The sequence below is a fragment of the Bison bison genome, unplaced genomic scaffold, assembly GCF_000754665.1.
Source record: "Bison bison bison isolate TAMUID 2011002044 unplaced genomic scaffold, Bison_UMD1.0 scf7180017864508, whole genome shotgun sequence".
NCBI lineage: Eukaryota > Metazoa > Chordata > Mammalia > Artiodactyla > Bovidae > Bison > Bison bison.
This window is the reverse complement of record NW_011495064.1, coordinates 4,816,214-4,837,269: the sequence shown is the minus strand read 5'-3', so window position 1 is coordinate 4,837,269 and position 21,056 is coordinate 4,816,214. Positions and strand designations below refer to the sequence as shown.

Below are 21,056 nucleotides of genomic sequence, written 5' to 3'. Positions count from 1 at the left end.
TTTTTTTTTTACTTAAAATTATTCAACCTCAGTGTCTGATGCTGCCTGTTTTGAATGGGCCAGAATAGAGTGGTGGTGTGATGTCTCCTCATTAATAGACTTTGGAGCATGACTTCTTAATTAAAAAAGAAAAACAAACAAAACAAAACTTGAGCTCTGCATCTGCTGTGCTAGAGAACTGCCAATCACATATGGAACATCCTAGATAAATTTAGCCTTAAGAACTTTCTTCATGTCCTTATTTTTGGTAGACATGCAGAAAAGAGAGGAATTTACTACCTAAAAAAATTCAAGTTAAAAACAGACCAGCCCTCATAAAGCTTCCCTGCGCCCCAGGGTTTGGGTCCATTCATCCCAAGTGGGTAGCGATTAGCACAATTCACAGCTCACTCAGAGACTGTAAGTTTCCAAGTCAGATCACATCTTGGCAAGATACCCCAGTGTTAGAATGTTTTCCCAGGAATTGTACAAATGCAGTTTCTGAGGTTGCAAAGTTCAGTGCTCACCTCTTTTATTTATTTTTGGCTGTGCTGGTTTTTTGCTGCTGCGAGGGCTTTTTCTCTAAGTTGTGGCGAGAGGGGGCTACTCTTTGGTTGCGGTGCTCGGGCTTCTCATTGCAGTGGCTTCTCTCGTCGCAGAGCACGGGCTATGTCATGTAGGTTTCAGTAGTCTCGACTCCTGGGCTCTAGAGCACAGACAGTAGTTGTGGTTCACGGGCTTAGTTGCTCCACAGCTTGAGGGATCTTTCCAGATCAGGGATCAAATGAGCGTCTCTGGCATCGGCAGGCAGATTCTTTACCACTGAGTCACCAGGGAAGCCCCTTACCTATTTTTGAAATTATGGTTTTGTAAACATATCTCATAGATTTGTTTTATTCCATTAACATAAAAATGCCTAAAGTAGCGTTTTAAAAATCTCGTATGAAAACATTCATTTCTGAGCGAGTGAAAGCAGGTAACTCGTGTGAAAGCTGTCGTGTATTGCATGAGCTCATTGAGGAACTCCATGGAGACACAGGCTGCATACTTGAATGCAGGTTCCCGTCTGTATGTCTATATACGTCTGTAGGAGGGTATGCATTCCCAGCTAAGTAGCTTACCAGTGCACTTCTTCATAAGGACTCTGAGTACCGCAAAATCAACTGTTACAGAAGTTTCAAATAAATGGTATAGTTTATCTTACACGGGACACTACATATACGCTTATAAACTATGCTGTTTGTCTGGCAAAGAAACAGGCTAGCCGCTTCTGGTCCGCTGCCTCATTCTCTCTGGATCCTCTCACTGTCCCTGTCAGCACCCTGGCTGAAGGGAACCCCAAGCACAGGAACCAGGCATCTGAAGCAGGGTCCTCCTTGCATCCATGTTCCTTGACTCCCAAAGGCTCTGCATGGTTCTAGGGCAGGTGATGTCTAGGGAGCCAAGGACAAGAAATCAGACTAAAGAAATGTGACATCATTGAGCTATGTCATGGACTTTTTTTTTTTAATTTATTTTTGGCTGTGCTGAGTCTTTGTTGCTGGGTGTGGGCTCTAGGGCTCCTGAGCTCAGTAGCTGTGGTGCATGGGATGAGTTGCTCTGAGGCATGTGGAATCCTCCTAGACAGGGATTGAACCCGTGTCCTTTGCACTGGCAAGTGAATTCTTAACCAGTGGACCACTGGGGAAGTCCTAAGTCATGAGCTTTGAAAGACACCTGTCTTGGAGACATTGGAGTGTCGCCTGGTCTTGGGAACTGTGACTGAGTAGTGGATGCTGTGTCATCTTTCGCAGAAGGTGAATCCTTTGTCTGACAAGTGTTGTAAGTGCCTCTGATTCATTTGCTCATTCATGCATTCGTTCATTCAACAATCTTTTTTGGGGACCTCCTGTGTGGCAGTACCATGCTTGGTACGTGTTCCCTGTTCTCAAGGAGTGAGTCTTCAAGTTTTACATCTTTAGCCGGATGGGAGATGACTCACTTCTCTAGGTCAAGCCTAATTTTAGGTTTTTTACAGACTGTCAATTACTGGTCTCTAGGAAACTGACCTCCCTGTAAGTTCCTTTGCTCCCCTCCTGCTGTCCTCTGAGCACTATGACTCTGTGTTTGAGTTCTTGGTTTTCAGCCCTTTGCTCATCTGATTGCTTTGCTTTCATTTTTTCAAGCAATGTTTACAATGTTGTGTTAGTTTCTAGTGTATAGCAAAGTGATTCATGTATATATATCTGTAATATATATATACTCACACATACCTACACACTGAGTTGTTGTTCAGTCATTAAGTCGTGTCCAACTCTTTGCAGCCTCATGAACTGCAGCACACCAGGCTTCCCTGTCTTTCACTATCTCCCGGAGGTTGCTCAAACTCATGTCCATTGAGTCGGTGTTGCCATCCAACCATCTCATCCTCTCCTGACCCCTTCTCCTTCTGCCCTCAGTCTTTCCTAGCATCAGGGTCTTTTCCAGTGAGTCAGCTCTTCACCTTAGGTGGCCAACGTATTGGAGCTTCAACTTCAGCATCAGCCCTTTCAGTGAATATTCAGGGTTGATTTCCTTTAGGATTGACTGGTAGTATTCCATTGTGTGTATATATACACCACATCCTTATCCATTCATCTGTTGATGGTAGGTTGTTTCCATATCTTGGCTATTGTAAATAGTGCTGTCATGAACATTGGGGTGCATATCTTTTTGAATTATAGTTTTCTCTAGATATATGCCCAGGAGTGGGGTTGCTGGATCATATGGAAGCTCTATTTTTAGCTTTTTAAGGACCCCCCATACTGTTCTCCATAGTGGCTGTACCAATTTACATTCTCATCCACAGTGTAAGAGAGGGTTCCCTATTTGCTATGCCCTCTGCCTATTTCGAGCCTTTTTAATGATGGTCATTCTGATTGATATAAGGTGATAACTCCTTGTAGTTTTGATTATTTCTCTAATAATTATCGATGTTGATCATCTTTTCCTGTGCCTGTTGGCCATCTTTGTGTCTTCTTTGGAGAAATGTCTATTTAGGTCTTCTGCTTGTGTTTTGATTGGGTTGTTTTGTTTTTGTTGAGGTGTATGAGCTATTTGTGGAGAAGGCAATGGCACCCCACTCCAGTACTCTTGCCTGGAAAATCCCGTGGATGGAGGAGCCTGGTGGGCTATAGTCCATGGGGTCGCTGAGAGTCGGACACGACTGAGCGACTTCACTTTCACTTTTCACTCTTAAGCATTGGAGAAGGAAATGGCAACCCACTCCAGTGTTCTTGCCTTGAGAATCCCAGGGACAGGGGAGCCTGGTGGGCTGCCGTCTCTGGGGTCGGACAGAGTCGGACACGACTGAAGTGACTTAGCAGCATGAGCTATTTGTATGTTTTGGAAATCAAGCCCTTGTCAGTTGCATCATTTGCAAATATTTTCTCTCAGCCTGTAAGATTGTTTTTCCATTTTGTTTATGAGTCTCAGCCTGTAAGATTGTTTTTCCCTTTTCTTTATGATTCCCTTTATGATTCCCTGTATGAATTCATTAGGTCTCGTTTGTTTATCTTCACTTTTGTTTCTATTGCCTTGGGAGACTGACCTAAGGGAGCATCGCTACAATTTATGTCGGAGAAAGTTTTGCGTGTGTTCTGTTCTAGGAGTATTATGGTGTCGGGTCGTATGTTTAGTCTTTTGGCCATTCTGCTTGTCTTTGGGTATGGTGTGTGGGTGAGTTCTAATTTCAGTGATTTGCATGCAGCAGTCCAGCTTTCGCAGCACCACTTGCCGAAGTAACTGTCCCTCACTGTATATTATTGCCTCCTCTGTCAAAGGTTAACTGACCGTAGGTGTGTGGGTTTATTTCCGGGCAATTTCTTTGCTTTCTTTTCTCCATATGTCAGACTGGATCTACCTTTTCTCCTCCCTGTTGTTCCCAACAAGTGAATGAAGCAGGTTTTATGCACACACCTCGAGGTGTACTCTGAAAGGTCAAATCCTCTGGTTTTGGGCATAAAAGTGTCTATCATGAGGCAGTAAAGCCAGCACGATTTTCGAGCAGAGATTTCTCAAAGGAACTTTACAAGCCTTACACATTCCGTTGCCTCAGTAATGTGAAACTTCTTTTTCTAAAAAAAGGTACAGGCAGATCTTGGTGTGAGTCACTAGAGAACAATAGTCAAGTTACAGTTTATTTTTGTCTTTTTCCCCCAAAAAAGGAAAAATTGATTAAATGTTTAGGGAAGGTGAGCAGGTTTAAATCCATAAAGGGGAACTGGATCACAGAATTGTGCAAACAGAGATGTGATGAAAACTGGCGAATGCGGTGAACAAAAGGTCAGGGCTTCTAACTATGCATTGTGGAAGGTACTGGCTTCTCTGATCAGACCTGCCAGTGGGAGTGAGGGCTGAGCACAAGTTAATGAGAAGAAAGGGGAGCATGAGAGCAGGGAAGAGCATTCAGGCAGAGGGAACAGCATCTGCAAAGGCCCTGGGCTGGAGGGAGATGAAGCCTGCAGGGCAGGGAGAGCAGGGCGGGCACACTGGTGCCGATTGTGAGTATGGCTGAAATCCAGATGACCTGCTCGTCTGTCCATGCTTAGATTTACCCAGATAAATACTGGGTAAGATCGTATCCAAGATCTGATCCTTGCTCCTTTCATATCAGCTTTACAGTGGGATTGCTAGAGACACATTGTATCATGTCTTCTTTTCCAAAAATGTCTTTCAGTTCAGTCAGTCAGTTCAGTCACTCAGTCGTGTCTTTGCGACCCCATGAATCGCAGCACACCAGGCCTCCCTGTCCATCACCAACTCCCAGAGTTCACTGAGACTCACGTTCATCGAGTCAGTGATGCCATCCAGCCATCTCATCCTCTGTCGTCCCCTTCTCCTCCTGCCCCCAATCCCTCCCAGCATCAGAGTCTTTTCCAATGAGTCAGCTGTTTGCATGAGGTGGCCAAAGTACTGGAGTACGTCACCTTTTTATCTGGTCATTCTTTTTTTCCAGCAGCTTTATTGCCGTGTAATTTGTATAACCATAGAGTTCACCTGTTAGGAGTGTGCAGTCACCAGTCTATTTCCAGAGTTGTGCTACTATGAACAGAATGTGATTTGAGAATGTATTCATCTCCCCCAAAGAAATACTCATCTCCCCTTCTGCTCATTAGCATCTCTTCCCATTCTACCTCCCTCTCCAGAGCACCCCACTCCCGACCTTGGCAGACACTAACTTACTGTCTGTCTCAATGGATTTGCCAATTATGGGTATTTTTAAACAATATTTATTTATTTTTTGGCTGTGCTGGGTCTTCATTGCTGCACGTGGGCTTTCTCTAGTTGCAGAGAGCAGGGGCTACTTGCTCGCTGTGGTGCGTGGACTCCTTCTGTGGTGGATTCTCTTATTGTGGACTGTGGGCTCTAGGGCGTGAGGGCTTCAGTAGTTTCTGTCACACCAGCTTAGCTGTCTGGCAGCATGTGGGATCTTCCCAGACAGAAATCTGAGCCGGCATCCCCTGCAGGGCAAGGCAGGTTCTTAACCACTGAACCACCAGGGAAGCCTTGTTCTGGGTATTTTATATAAGTGAAATCATTCAGTATGCACACTTTTGTGTCTGGTTTCCTTTGATGTAGCATAATGTGTTCAAAAGTGACCCATACTGTAGCATGTGTTAATGCTTCATTCCTTTTTATGGCTGGATAATATTCTGTTGTATGTTATGTATCATATGTTAAATGTATTCATCAGTTGTTGAGCTATTTCCACCTTCTGATTATAAATAATGCTGAATATTGGTGAATACATTTTTTGTGTGTGCATTTCCCCCATTTTTATTGTTGTAGAATACACATAAAATGTTGCCATCTTGAGCATTTTTAAACATACAGGTCAGTGGTTTAAGTACATCCATCTTGTTGTGCAACCAGCACCACCACCCATCCTCAAAACTCTTTTCATCTTGCAAAACACAAACTCTGTACTCATTAAACCAACCGTGCACCACCCCCCTCCCCCCGCCCCGGGCACAATTCCCTCCTTCCCCAGCCCCTGGTAGCCACCATTCTGCTTTCTGAATCTGTGATTTTGATTCCACAACATAAGTAGTGGAGTCATTCAGCATTTGTCTTTCGGTGACTGGTCTGTTTCACTTAGCATAACATCCTCAAGGTTCATCCACATGGCAGCCTATTTTAGAATTTCTTTCCTTTTTGCAGTTGATAAGAAGATACTAGCTTCTGTCATTTTGCTCTTTGTTTTCTCTATGCTTATAGGTTTTTTATCCTTCATTTCCTGTATTACTGTCCCCTTTCAGTTGATTTTTTAGTATTTATTTTGATTTATTTATTTTCCTGCATCAGGTCTTAGTTGCGGCGTGTGGGATCCCTGACCAGGGATCAGACCTGGGCCCGCTGCAATGAGAACATGGAATCTTAGCCACTGGACCACAGGGGAAGTCCTGAGTTGGGTTTTTTGTTGTTGTTGTTGTGAAGCTTTTAAGTTCCTTTCTTATTTCCTCCTGTGTGTGTTCTACAGCTGTTTTGTGGTTGCCACAGGGATTACATCGGAGAAGGCAATGGCACCCCACTCCAGTACTCTTGCCTGGAAAATCCCATGGATGGAGGAGCCTGGTGGGCTGCAGTCCATGGGGTCGCTACGAGTCGGACATGACTGAAGCGACTTAGCAGCAGCAGCAGCAGCAGGGATTACATTGAACATCCTAAAGTTATAATACTCTAATTTGGATTTGTTCCAGCTTAACTTCCATGACACACAGAACCTCTGCCCCTTATCACTTCTGTTCCTCTTCCTTTCCGTTGTTGATGCCACAGAATAAGATCTTTAAGCATTGTGTGTCTAAAAACATAAATTAATAATTTGAAAAAAATACAGTAACCTCTTAAATTAGCTAGAAAACAAAATATGGAGTTACAAACAAAAGTTACAATAATACTAGCTGTTAGACTACTAATTGCTCTTTAAAAATGTGTAAGTCTCTTAAATTATGTGGAAAACAAAGTGGAGTCATAAATCAACCATAAACCAGTGTTGACCCTTGAACATTGAGGGTTGTTGTTAGGAACAGCAACCCTCCACACAGTCCAAAATCTGAGTCTAGCTTTACAACTGGCCCTTCGTATCTGTGGCCTATCCAGGGATTCCACCAGACATGGATCATGTAGTACTACAATACATATTTGCTGAAAAAAAATCCACATATAAGTGGACCTGGGCAGTTCAAACCCATCTTGTTAAAGGGTCATCTGTTAAAGGGCTTTTATAATTGCCCATGTATTTCCCTCTACTAAGATTTTAAGTTAGTTTTTTTAAATTGAACTATAATTGATTTACAGTATTATGTTACAGGTGCATAATATAGAGAATCACAGATTTTAAAGTTTATACTCCATTGATTATAAAATATCAGTGATATTCCCTGTGTTATACAATGTATCTTTGTACCTTATTTTGTACCTAATAGTTTGCACCTCCTACCTCCCTCCATAGTACCCCTTCCCCCTTCTCCACTGGTAGCCACTTGTTTGTTCGCTATATCTGTGAGTCTGCTTCTTTTTTGTTCTATTCACTAAATCATGTATGTTTTAGACCCCACGTATAAGTGATGTCATGCAGTATTTGTCTTTGATTTATTCCTCCAAGTCCATCCGTGTTGTTGCAGATGACAAAGTTTCATTCTTCTTTGGCTGAGAAGTGTTCTATTGTGTTTATCTTCTTTATCATCTTCTTTATCCATTTTTAAAATACAGTTTCAAGTTACTGTCTAGTTCCCTTTTGTTCCAGCCTGCAGGACTCCCTTGAACATTTCCTGCAGGGCATGTGTAGTGGGAATGGACTCCTTCATCTTTTATTTATCTGGAAATGTCTTAATTTCTTACCATACTTTTCAAGGACAGCTTTGCCACATTTAGGGTTATTGGTTGACATTTTTTTCCTTTTAGCATTTTGACTATATCTCCTTCCTGCCTTCTACCCTCCAGAATTTCTGATGAGAAATTTGCTGATAATCTTACTGGGGATTCCGTGTATGTGATGATTTGCTTCTCTCTTGCTGCTTTCAAGATTCTTTATCTTCGGCTTTCAACTGTTTGATTATAATGTATCTCAATTCATTGAGCTCCTTGGATGTTGTTATTTGTGTCTTTCATCAAATGTGGGAGGTTTGGGGCCATTATTTTTTCAGATAGTCTCTTTACCCCTTTTTCTCTCCCCCACCTCCTTCTGGGACTCCTACAATGTGTATTTTGATCCATTTGATGGTGTCCCATAGGGCCCTTGTACTTCCCTTGTATCTCAGAGAGTAAAGAATCTGGCTTCTATGCAGGAGACCTGGGTTTGATCCCTGGGTTGGGAAGATCCCCTGGAGAAGGGAATGGCCACACACTCCAGTATTCTTTCCTGGAGAATTCCACGGACAGAGGAGCCTGGTGGGCTACAGTCCATGGGGTTGCAAAGAATCAGGCTCTATTGAGTGACTAACACCTTCATTGTCACAGGTCCCTTAGGCTCTGTTCAGTTTACTTCAATGTTTTTCTTTCTGTTCCTCAGACTGTAATTATCATGACCTATCTTCAAGTTTTCTGATTCTTCTACATGCTGAAATCTGTCTTTGAAACCCTCTACTGAATCTTTCATTCCAGTTACTATTTCAGTTGTCTTTTTTTTTAGCCTCAGATTTTTTCTTCCTTTTTAGGCTTTCTCTCCTTTTATTAATACTTCCATTTTGTTCATACATTATTTCCTTGAGTTTCTCTACTTCTTTAGTTCCCTGAGCATCTTTAAGATCATTGTTTTTAAGTCTTTGTCTAGTAGATTAGCCACCAGATCTTTTTCAGGGACAGATCAAAACTGGACATTTGAATCTAATAATATGGTGACTCTGGAAATCAGTTCTCCCCCTTCATCTGGGTTTGCCAGGCTTTATTTTTTGTGCCAAGGATTGGCCTGAAGTGTAATCTTAAGGTCTTCTAAGATCTTTTATAAGCCTGTGAGTTTCCCTGGGCATATGCAGTAACTTTCTCATCTCCCCCATATATACAGTAGCTTTGGAATGTCCTAGTAGTCAATGCCTGGCTCCAAAAGGGGAAATCAGAAAACTGAAGTGGGGAAAGGGGACATGGGGCACCCAGCCCCGCCCTTTAAATCTCCCAGAAGTTCGTGCAGCTAGAAGGGGCGGGGCTTGCGACAGTAGGGCAGGCGCAACAACAGTGGCAGCCTCGCAGCTGTGTCACCCGAAGCACTAACCACAGCGCAGACCTCTAGTATCTGGAGAGCTGCTCCTTTTCGCCCACCATGGTTCCTTCAAGCTGTGTGCAAGCCGCTCTCAGATGCAGGGCTGCCTGGCAAGAGAGTTGGGAGTGGGAGTGAGTAGATGCTATTGAACTATGAGCTGAAATTGACTGAAATTACCTGCAGTTTACATACCAGCCTTCCTCTGGGAGTTGCAAGCCTTAAATGGACTCCGAAATAGCTACACCAAACAGATTCTGCCAGTGTAGTTGTTGTCTAGGTGGGAGAGAAATTCCTGGTGCCTCCTACTCCATGGTATTCCTAGAATCTTCCATAGACATATGTGTTTATTTCTCTAAGGTAAATACTTAGGAATGGAATTGCCAGACTGTATGGTATCTTTATGTTTTATGAGGTTTCTTCCCCAAGGAGCTGTTTTCCAAAGTGTCTGTAATGTTTTGCATTTCTGTCGACAATGAATGAGGGTGCTTGCAGCCACTTGTTATTGTCTGTCTTTCTGTGTAGCCCGTCTAGTGGGTGTCAAGTAGCATCTCACTTTGGTTTCAGCTTGCAGTTCCCTAGTGATGGGCTTCCTTGGTGGCTCAGTGGTAAAGAATCCACCTGGAATGCAGGAGACAGGGAAGATCCCCTGGATAAGGAAGTGACAACCCTTTCCAGTATTCTTATTTGGGAAATCCCATGGACGGAGGAGCCTGGAGGATTATAGTCCATGGGATTGCAAAGAGTTGGACATGACTTAGTGACTAAACAACAAAAATGGTCAAACATCTTTTCATACGCTTATTGGCTGTTTGTTTACTTTCTTGTACAAGTATCTGTTTAAATCTTTCATCTACTTTAAAATAGATGCCTTTTGTTATTGTTATAAGAATTATTTATGGATTCTGGATACAAATCACTTACCAGATACACGATTTGCAAAAATTGCTCACAGTGTGTGGGCTCCCTTCACACTTTCTTGATAGATAGGTTTGAAACAAAAAGTTTAGAAATTTGGTGAATTATCTTCCCTTTTAGTGTTGCATCTCAGTAATCATTGCCTAGCCCAAGATCATAAATTTATTCCAATGTTTTCTTCTAGGAGTTTTTATAGGTTTAACACTTACATTTAAGTCTGTGATCCACTGTGAGGCAATTTTTATGTGTAGTGTGAGGTAGGAATATAAATTATGCTTTGGATGTGAATGTCCAGTTGTTCCAGCATTTGTTGAAAAGACTGATTCTTCCCACATTGAATTGTCTTGGAACCCATGGTTGAAATCAATTGGCCATAAATATATTTTATTTCTGGACCCTGAATTCAGTTTACCTATATGTCTATCTGTATGCCAGTACCATGCATTCTTTTTTTAATTTTTTAGTTGGAGGATAATTTCTTTACAATGTTAGAATGTGTTGATTTCTGCTGTGCCATAATGGGAATCGGTCATGAGTATATACATATATATCCCCTCCTTCTTGAGCCTCCCTCCCACCTCCGCCCCTAGTTGTCACAGAGCGCCGGGCTGGGCTCCCTGTGCTATATAGCAGCTTCCCACTTTCACTTATTTTTAATCGGAGGATAATTGCTTTCCAGTGTTGTGTTGGTTTCTGCCGTACAACAGTGTGGATCAGCCATAAGGACATCATACATATGTCCCCTCCCTCTTGAAGCCCCGTCCCGCCTGCCCCCCGGTCCCTCCCCTGTCGGTTGGCACAGGGCACAGGGTTGAGCTGCCTCTGTTACATGGCAGCTTCTCCCTAGCTATTTTGCGTATGACAGTACCATGCATTCCTGGCTGCTGAAGATTTGTGTCAGTTTTGAAACTGAGAAGTATGAATCCTCCATCTTTGTTTTTCACTTTCAAGATTGTTTTGGGTCCTTTGTATTTCCATATGAATTTTCAGATCAACTTGCCAATTTCTGCAAAAAGAAAAACAAAACAAAACAAAAATTTCCGGGGAAAAACAATCCAGGTGGGATTTTGATAAGGATTGCATTGAATCTGTGTTATCAATTTGGAAAGTATTGCCATCTTAAACGTGTTTTTTTCATCTGTGAACACTGGATAACGTTCTGTTTATCTGTGTCTTCTTTAATTTCTTTTAGCAATGTTTTGTAGTTCCCAGAGTACAGATATTCTGCCTCCTTGGTTAAATTTGTTCCTGAGTAGTTTATTCTTTTGTATGCTGTTGTCAATGGAATTTTTTTTTTTAACTTCATTTTTGGGTTGTTTACTCCTGGGGAGAGAGCAATGGATGTGACAGGCATCGAAGCTCACAGCCTTGAAAGTAAGGGCAGGGGTAGGCAGATACCTTACAAACAAGTTGCTGTTGACGGCTGTGGTGAGCATTATAAAGACAGGCACAGGGCCTGAGAAAGAATATCAAACAGAGGTAAGCATAGCCTGGAGGGTGGTATGGAATGAGCAGGTCTGTAAGGGTGAACACGAAGGCTTTTTTGTACTTAATTATGGGCTCAGGGTCATGTACTCAGGATACAGATATTTTTCTTTGCATTGTGTAAATAAGTATAACGCATGGGTATCTTTAAAATATCATAGTTTAAACCTGTTCTCATTCTTCATGTGCGTAAACTTCTGTAGAATTTTTTAGTATGAGCTGCAGCTAATGATAGAATTCTGCCAAAAACTGAGGAGAAGCCTGTGGTGAGTTAGGGTTCAGAGAGCGGGAGTGGGAGCAGCCCCCACAGGGATCTTTCTTTGGATCCAGGACTCCCTTGGATTCTGTAGGCGCCCAGATGCACACTGTGTGGAGGGGGCTGGAGGCTAAGCACCCTCTTGAGTTAATGAGAACCCCTGAAGAGGCCCCCTCAGGCCCAGATTTGAAGAACAAGTTTTTCTGTTCTTGGACTTGAGCTGTCAGAGCAACAGAGTGGGAGGGGGGAGGGCAAAAGCTGGTTGAGGGAGTGTTGGGACCACTTGATCTGAACCGTGAGTTCCAGCAAGAAGCAGGAGGGATCCTGGGAGATACTGGGTATTTAACACATTGCTTTTCTAAATAAAAGGGCTTCCCTGGTGGCTCAGATGGTAAAGAATCAGTCTGCAATGCAGGCGATCTGGGTTCAATCCCTGGGTTGGGAAGATCCCCTGGAAGAGGGTATGGCAACCCATTCCAGTATTCTTGCCTGGAGAATCCCCATGGACAGAGGAGCCTTGTGGGCTACAGTCCATGAGGTCCCAAAGAGTCAAACACGACTGAGTGACTAACACTTTCTAATTAAGTTTCTCCTTCTGGCTTTTTCTTGAACTTTACTCAGGTGGGGGAACGTGTATTCAGCAGTACTGGTTACTAGGCTCAACAGAGAAGACATTCCCTTTCTAACAGCTGCAGAGTGTTTGCGCCTGAAGCATCCAAGTGGAGGGGCCGGTTCTCCATCCTTGCACCTCTAAGTCTCAGGGGGCGGACATGCCTCCGTGGCCTGGAACATAGTTTTATCTGTTACTTGGCAGCAGTTTTATTCACGGTCCATCGAGCTGTGGGGGCACTGGGAAGATCAGGGCTCATTTAGGAGCCCAGGTGTTTTGATCGCTGATACTGGTGGCTCTGAAGTGACCTGTTTGCCCAAGGAGACTGTGCCTTCATGGGACAGAATGGACCATCCCTAGGGTATACCTGTTGTGTGTGTTCTTGTCTGCAGTTGTGCAGAGGTGTGAGCCCGTGGTGAGAAACGAGGTGGAGAAACCAACAGCTCTTCTCAGCGGGTGCTTGTGTGTGCTGCATTCTCAGTCCCATTCAGTTAAAGTGTTACTGCCTGTGTTTTGTAGATGAGGAAACTGAGGCTCAGCCCTCATCAGTGCTAGGGTGCAGCTTCAGCTCCAGGCCTGCCTCACTTTGAAGTCTTTCCCTTTTCTTCTGCACCATATTGACTGGCTCAGTCATTCTTGAAGGAAGTCAACCCTGAATATTCATTGGAAGGACTGATGCTGAAGCTCCAATCCTTTGGCCACTTGATGCAAACAGCCGACTCATTGAACAAGTCCCTGATGCTGAGAAAGATTGAGGGCAGGAGGAGAAGGGGGTGACAGAGGATGAGATGGCTGCACAGCATCACCAATGCAATGGACATGAACTTGGGCAAACACTGGGGAATGGTGAGGGACAGGGAGGCCTGGCGTACTGCAGTCCATGGGGCCGGACACGGCTCAGTGACTGAACACCAACAAGCACACCATATTGCATTCTTATTCATAAGAAGGCGTTTGGGACATAAAAAGCAGGTTTTCAGACCTCCCATGTGTGGTGAGCCTGGCTGGTCGTCCCTTCGTCTGTGGGGTGAATTTTGCCTCCGAGCGTGAGTCTGTTAGCAGCCTTGCATCTGGCGCTGCTCTCTGCATCCGGGTCCAACAGATGTACCTCCAGCAAGAAGAGCCCCAGGCTGTCCTCTAGGGTCCCCCGCCCTCCTTCCAACCTGCTCCTGAGCCCCCTGCCCTGGCACAAGGCTTTATCACAGCCACGCCATTCAACCCAGGGAGCAGCACGTCAGAGCTCCTGGGTCTGTTCCACACTCAGTGGGGTGGACGCCCCCCTCACACCCACCTCAGAGGCTTGTGCACACACTCATGTATGCCTTCACATTCTCAGCCCTTCCCAGAAAGGAGCCTTTTATAAAATGTACAGATTTTGTTTTCCATTTGAATTTTCAAAGTTTGTAAATTTATAGCAGCAAAACTGTTGGGTAGTGATTGCCCTGGTGGTGCAGCGGTTAAGACTGCACCTTCCAATGCCGGGGGTAAGGTGTGGTCCCTGGTTGGGAGGCTGAGATCCCACGTGCCCCCTGGCCAGAGAACCAAAACACAAAGCAGAAGCAGTACTCTAACAAATTCAGTAAAGACTTTAAAAAAATATTGTGCAACAACAACAAACAGTGTGCCGAGGTGGACATTTTGACAGTAATCTCATGGTTTCTCAAAGGCGTTAGTTGATAAATTATGGCAGCCTCAACCCCCTTTCTCTGGACTAAGGTGCCCCGTCTGACCCAGTAGATGGTCTCATGGGACCCTTTCAGCCTCTGGACTCTGGTCTGATCCTATACAGAGGCTACTCGGCAGGCGGAGCCATCTCCATGGGAGACCGGTGTCTTTTGGATTTCCCAGCTCCCCTTAAGCTTCTCTGGGGACAGCTGAGGCTGCTCCACTCCACTGGGTCAACATCGGTCTCACACAGCCCTGCAGCCCCAGGCTTCAGAAGTGCCTTCCCATGCTGGGGATGCAGGCAACATGCTAATGTTGGTCTAACGTCTCTGCTTCACTATTTTGGACCAGTTAACACATTTTTGTTGTTGTTGTTCAGTCCCTAAGTCGTGTCTGACTCTGTGTGACCCCAGGGACTGCAGCGCGCCAGGCTCCTCTGTCCTCCACTGTGTCCACAGAGTTTGCTCAAATTCATGTCCATTGAGTCAGTGATGCCATCCAACCATTTTGTCCTCTGCCACCCTCTTCTCCTCCTGCCTTCAGCCTTTCCGAGCATCAGGGTCTTTCCCAATGAGTCAGTTCCTCGGATCAGGTGGCAAAAGTATTGGAGCTTCAACGTCAGTCCTTCCAATGAATATTCGGAACTGATTTCCTTTAGGATTGACTGGTGTGATCTCCTTGCAGTCCAAGGGATTCACAAGAGTCTCCTCCAACACCACAGTTTAAAGGCATCAATTCCTTGTTCCCTACCCAATAGTTTTACTGCTATAAATTTATAAACTTTGAGAATTCAAATGGAAAACTGCCACAAAATCTGCACATTTTATAAAACGCTCCTTTCTGGGCAAGGCTTGGTGCCTAGCCTTCTTTATGAACCATTTCTCACATCCAAACATGACTACTGGAAAAACCATAGCTTTGACTATATGGACCTTGTTGGCAAAGTGATGTCTCTGCTGTTAATAAACCTACCTGATACCTAATACATGATCTCAATTTCAAAATGAGAATACTTAGAGTTCTTGGGGATTAAATGAGATAATTCAGTTGATAAGTCGTTGCAGTTGTTAACTCCAAATTCAGACAATAGAAAGCTCGAGCACTTGTACTTTCTAGCTCACTGGCAACCATGGAAGATGGTACCCAAGGTAGCAGTTGGTACTTAACCAGTCCTCACCGTTTTTATTCTCCTTGTTCCTTGCATTTTCCTGCTTTTCCTCCTCTACTCCACCTTCCTTCAAATACTCTGGTAGCTGCCCCTTCCCCTGTAGTAACTTTAAGCAGCAGGAGTCTATGGGATCAAGGATTTTGAAGGAGTTTGCATTCGATCTATAAATTGCTTTGGATAGTATGGACATCATAACAATAATAAGTCTTTCATTCTATGAACATGGGATGTCTTTGCAATTATTGACATTATTTTCAGTCTTTTGGCAACATTTTTTAGTTTTCAGGGTATAAGTCTTTTGTCTCTTTGGTTAAATTTATTCCTAAGTACTTTGTTCTTTTTGATACTGTTGTAAATGGAATTACTTTTTGAATTTCCTTTTTGGATTGTTCATTGTTATTTTATAGAAACAACTGATTTTTTTGTGTTCATTTTGTGTTCTGCAGCTTTGCTGAATTCATTTATTTGTCCTAATAGTTTTTTGTTTGTAGGGTGTGGATCTTTAGGATATAAGATCATTTCATCTGTGAACAGATATAATTTTACTTTTTCCTTTTCAACTTGTATGCCTCTTATTTATTTGTCTTGTCTGTGTGCTCCAGCTAGAACTTCAGTACTGTGTTGAGGAGATATGGTGAGAGTGTCTTGTTCCTGATCTTAGAGGAAAAATTCAGTTTTTCACTGTTGTATAATGTTAGCTGTGGCCTTTTCTTATATGGCCTTATTACATCAAGGTAGTTTTCCTTTATTTCTAGTTTTTTAAATTTTTTGTCATAAAAGGTGTTGACTTTTGTCAAATGGCTTTTTTGCATCAGTTGAGATGATCATTTTTTTTTTCTACATCCTGTTGCTCCAACATTTTTGTAAAGTCAAATTATATCAAAATCAGGAAGCAAGGCTTATGATTGCTTGTTCACTTTTTAAGGAGTTGGCTGATCAGGGATGGACTGTTTGACATTAATATTAAAGGAGACCTAATTATTAGACTCAACTCTAGCAAAGACCTGCAACTTCTTTCCTCGTTAAATTTTTTTTTTTTAATTTCTCCCATCATTGCCCATTGTGTACTGTGTATAAGTGATAAATGTTAATTCATCAGTTAAATATTTTAGCTCCCTTTTAAAGTGGGAAAATTCATAATGACTGCCAATAAGAAATAGCTTTCCAAGTAAATGATGAGTTAGTCTGTGTAGGATAGAATGTGCTGTTTTAAAAGTCAGCTATGGGGACTTCCCTGGTGGTCCAGTGGTTAAGAATCCTCCTGCCAGTTCAGGGGACACAGGTTCAATTCCTGGTCTGGCAAGATCCCACATGCTTGCCGGGCAACTGAGCCCCTGTGCCACAACTACCGAGCCTTCACTCTGGAGCCCACGTGCTGCAACCACTGAAGCCCTCTTGCTCCAGAGCCTGTGCTCCTCAACAAGAGAAGCCACCGCAAGGAGAAGCCTGCAGACTGCAACGAAGGGCAGCCCCTGCCCCCTGCAAGCAGAGAAAGCCCATGCACAGCAGTGAAGACCCAGCACAGCCAAAGATAAATATATTAATTTTTTAAAAAGTCAGCTGTGGAAGGCAGGGGCACAGCTCAGTACTCTCTAGCAGGAACATTGGCCAGTAATCATTTATTTGAGTTCGATGAAAAGTCAGAGGTTTTTAATTTAGGAAGAAGCCAAGTCCTTATGGATTAAATGATGATAGTATTTGGGATGATTTACTTTGCAATGACCTGGCGGAAGTGGGAGGGGATAAGGGGTTAAGATGAGCAAGAGTCATATGTATTAAGTTCATTATACATTCTGTGTACTTTTGTTTGAAATTTTTCATAAAAAGTTCTAAAAAGAAATAAGGTAAATAAATGATGGTGCAGCATCCAATCAAAATATTATGTAGCCATTACAATAACACGTCGAGGATTTTACTGATGTGGGATAAGAAAATCGGAAGTCAGTCTTACCAATGTAGTGCATGTGTGCTTGTGCACATAAATATTTGCATAGAAAAATATTGGAAGGAAAAATATTAAAACATTGTCTGTGGTTAGTCTTCCTTGATTGGTGGGATAGTGAGTGATTTTCTTTCTCTGTGTCTTCCAAACTTTCTACGGTGAACAAGAGAAAAACGTAATTGCTTTTTAAGATTTTTTAGATTGGATTACAGTTGCTTTACAATGTTGTGTTGGTTGCTGCTGTACAGCAGCATGAGTCGGCTATGTGCATACATGTATCCCCTCACTCCTGAGCCTCCCTCCCACCCCTGCATCCCAGCTCTCTCAGTCCTCACAGAGCACCGAGCTGAGCTCCGTGTGCTACCCAGCAGCGTCCCACTGGCTGGCTGTTTCACGCGTGGTAGTGTAGATATGCCAGTGTGCCCCTCTCAGTTCCTCCCGCCCTCTCCTTCCCCCACTGTGTCCACAAGTCTGTCTTCTCTGTCTGCGTCTCTATTCCTGCCCTGAACATAGGTTCTTCAGTATCATTTTCTGGATTCCATATATATATATGTTAATACCCGGCATTTGAGCAATACATAATTTCTGAAAATTTTTCTTTCAAAGAAAGAAACCGCATCTGCATTGTATAAATTGGTGAAGCTTTCCCAGTTTTCTGTTTTCCATTAAATGGGTCTGGTCAGTGGTTAGATAAACACTGATGTGGTTACTAATCTTGAGCCCTGGACCTATTTTTTGGCCTCTGTCTTTGCCAGGGTCACGGGCAAAATTCAGTCACCACCATCTCGGTCATTAACTTCAGTTAGACTTGTTCCTCTCACATGGCTTTCTCCCTGATTTTTAGTGAGCTGGACATGATTTCCACGAGGGTGATGGACATTAAGCTTCGGGAGGCTGCAGAAGGCCTTGGGGAGGACAGCACAGGTAAGGCCTTCCTTCACTCTCCCTGCCCTGGGAGGACCCTTGTTGGGTTGTGGGGCTGGGAGAGGGGCTTCCGAAGAAGGGCTTCGGGTTCTCCGCATGGAGAGTGGGTTCAGTTCAGTGTGTTCAGACACCCCCAGATCCCTCCCAGGGGCTGGAGAGCACATCCAAGACTGTGGACGGCCAACTGAGGGCCGTGCTCCTTTGCTTCTCCATCAGACACACCAGGGACAACGTGTGTATGTGTGTGGGTGTGTGTGTGTGTGAGAGAGACCAAGAGAGAGATTAAGTCCTTTTCCTCGTTCCTGAAGGTGAACATATCCCCAGGTTTAGTTGACAGAAGCAGGTGAAGAGAGAAGCTATGGAACATTCCTCATCCAGGAACATCCAGAGGTTTCAGTGAGACATTAGGCAAAGTCTTGGATGGTCTAAACATCCAGAAGAAATAACAATATCAAGAGAGAGCCTTTGGTGCCTCTTTTATGGCTTTTATTCTCCTTCCAGAGACCTTTATTGTGCTTTTCTATGGAGCTGAATTCCAAGTCCATGAATCATCATTTCAAAACACACTGCACAAGTTACCCAGTTATGTGATTGGTTTACTGTTATCTGTAGATTGCTCTGTGTGTCTTGATAGAGGTGGAAAATTGACCTTAGGAAACACATGTGATCTCCCCACATGAGCCTCATATCAGCTATTTGTATTCACCTTATTTTTGTGGCAGAGGTTTCCACTTTTCTCTCTGCTGATTTAAGTCAAAGTACTAGTAGTGATTGTCTTTAAGGTAGTTCAAGTGAACAGCTTCCAAAAATATTAAACCCTAGCTCTTAACTCTTAGCTTCAGATACTAATTTCATTAAAGACTTAATTTCATATAATACAGATTTTTCTTATTATCCTATATATTAGGATTACTTTTTTCTTTTACATTTCAGTACATGCAGTGGTAATTTTCTTTTCAACAAATGGTGCTAAAGCAATTGGACATTCGTATGTTAAAAAAAATGAAATTTGAAAGTTCACAGTTGGTTTGAATTCAAATGAGGGTACAAAAATTAAATGTATAATCGGCATAAATGTAATAACTATAAATCTTTTAATAAAAGAAAACATAGGAGCAAATATTTATAACCTAGGATTAGATAAGAGTTCTTAGATACGATACCTCAGACTCTAAAAGAAAAGGTTGATAAATGCAACTTTCTCAAAATTTAAAACTTTTGTTCTGTGAAAGATGCTGTTAAGAAAATGAAAAGTCAAGTCACAGACTGGGAGAAAATATTTACAAATCACATTTGACAAGAGCAGTCAAAATTTGACAATAAGATAACAACCCAATTAAAAGTAGGTAAAGAATTTTTAAAGATGTTCTACTTAAGAGGATGTGCAAGTGGCAAAAAGCACATGAAAAAACGCTTAACATCAATAGCCGTTAGTGCAAACTAAAGCTATGATGAGACACCACTATACACCTACTAGAGTGGGGGAAACCCAACAGAGACACACTTGACAATAACAAATGCTGCTGCTGCTGCTGCTAAGTCACTTCAGTCGTGTCCGACTCTGCGCGACCCCATAGACTGCAGCCCACCAGGCTCCTCCGTCCATGGGATTTTCCAGGCAAGAGTACTGGAGTGGGGTGCCATTGCCTTCTAGGAGATTTCAAGGCAGCTGAAACCCTCTTATACTGCCAATGAAAATGCAAATGGTGCAGCCCCTTGGGAAAGTACTTGTCAGTTTCTTATAAAATTAAACACGCACTTAGTCTATGATTCGCCAGTCCGACTCCTAGGTGTTTACCTAAGAGAAATGAAACTGTATTTTATTTTACACAAAAGCCTATCGCAATTTTACTTTTGTTTACTACTTTGTTTATATCTATACAACGGAACCAACTCTTTGGGACCCCATGGACTATAACCCATTTGCCAGGCTCCTCTGTCCTTGGAATTCTCCAGGCAAGTATACCAGAATGGGTTGCCATTTCCTGCTCCAGAGGATCTTCCTGACCCAGGGATCGAATCCAGATCAGATCAGTCACTCAGTCGTATCTGACTCTTTGCGACCCCATGAATCACAGCACACCAGGCCTCCCTGTCCATCACCAACTCCCAGAGTTCACTCAAACTCACGTCCATCGAGTCAGTGATGCCATCCAGCCGTCTCATCCTCTGTCGTCCCCTTCTCCTCCTGCCCCCAATCCCTCCCAGCATCAGAGTCTTTTCCAATGAGTCAACTCTTCACATGAGGTAGCCAAAGTACTGGAGTTTCAGCTTTAGCATCATTCCTTCCAAAGAAATCCCAGGGCTGATCTCCTTCAGAATGGACTGGTTGGATCTCCTTGCAGTCCAAGGGACTCTCAAGAGTCTTCTCCAACACCACAGTTCAAAAGCATCAATTCTTTGGCACTCAGCTTTCTTCACAGTCCAACTCTCACACCCATACATGACCACTGGAAAAACCGTAGCCTTGACTAGACGAAACTTTGTTGGCAAAGTAATGTCTGTGCTTTTGAATATGCTATCTAGGTTAGTCGTAACTTTCCTTCCAAGGAGTAAGCGCCTTTTAATTTCATGGCTGCAGTCACCATCTGCAGTGATTTTGGAGCCCAGAAAAATAAAGTCTGACACTGTTTCCACTGTTTCCCCATCTATTTGCCATGAAGTGATGGGACCGGATGCCATGATCTTCGTTTTCTGAATGTTGAGCTTTAAGCCAACTTTTTCACTCTCCACTTGCACTTTCAAACACGTGTATGCCTGTGGCGGATTCATTTTGATATATGGCAGAACCAATACAATATTGTAAAGTTTAAAAATAAAAATTAAAAAAAAAGAGGCTTTTGAGTTCCTCTTCACTTTCTGCCATAAGGGTGGTGTCATCTGCATATCTGAGGTTAT

General features: G+C 43.2%; 1 protein-coding gene across 1 annotated transcript in view; it reads left to right on the top strand.

Annotated features, from left to right (window-relative positions):
* The window catches only part of KIAA1211L (KIAA1211-like ortholog), a 72,568-nt gene that overhangs the window by 1,787 nt on the left and 49,725 nt on the right, over window positions 1-21,056 (top strand). Inside the window, exon 2 of the mRNA XM_010829859.1 lies at window positions 18,079-18,158. Coding sequence (XP_010828161.1) covers window positions 18,079-18,158 — 80 coding nt within the window. The remainder of the gene's footprint in view (window positions 1-18,078; window positions 18,159-21,056) is intronic.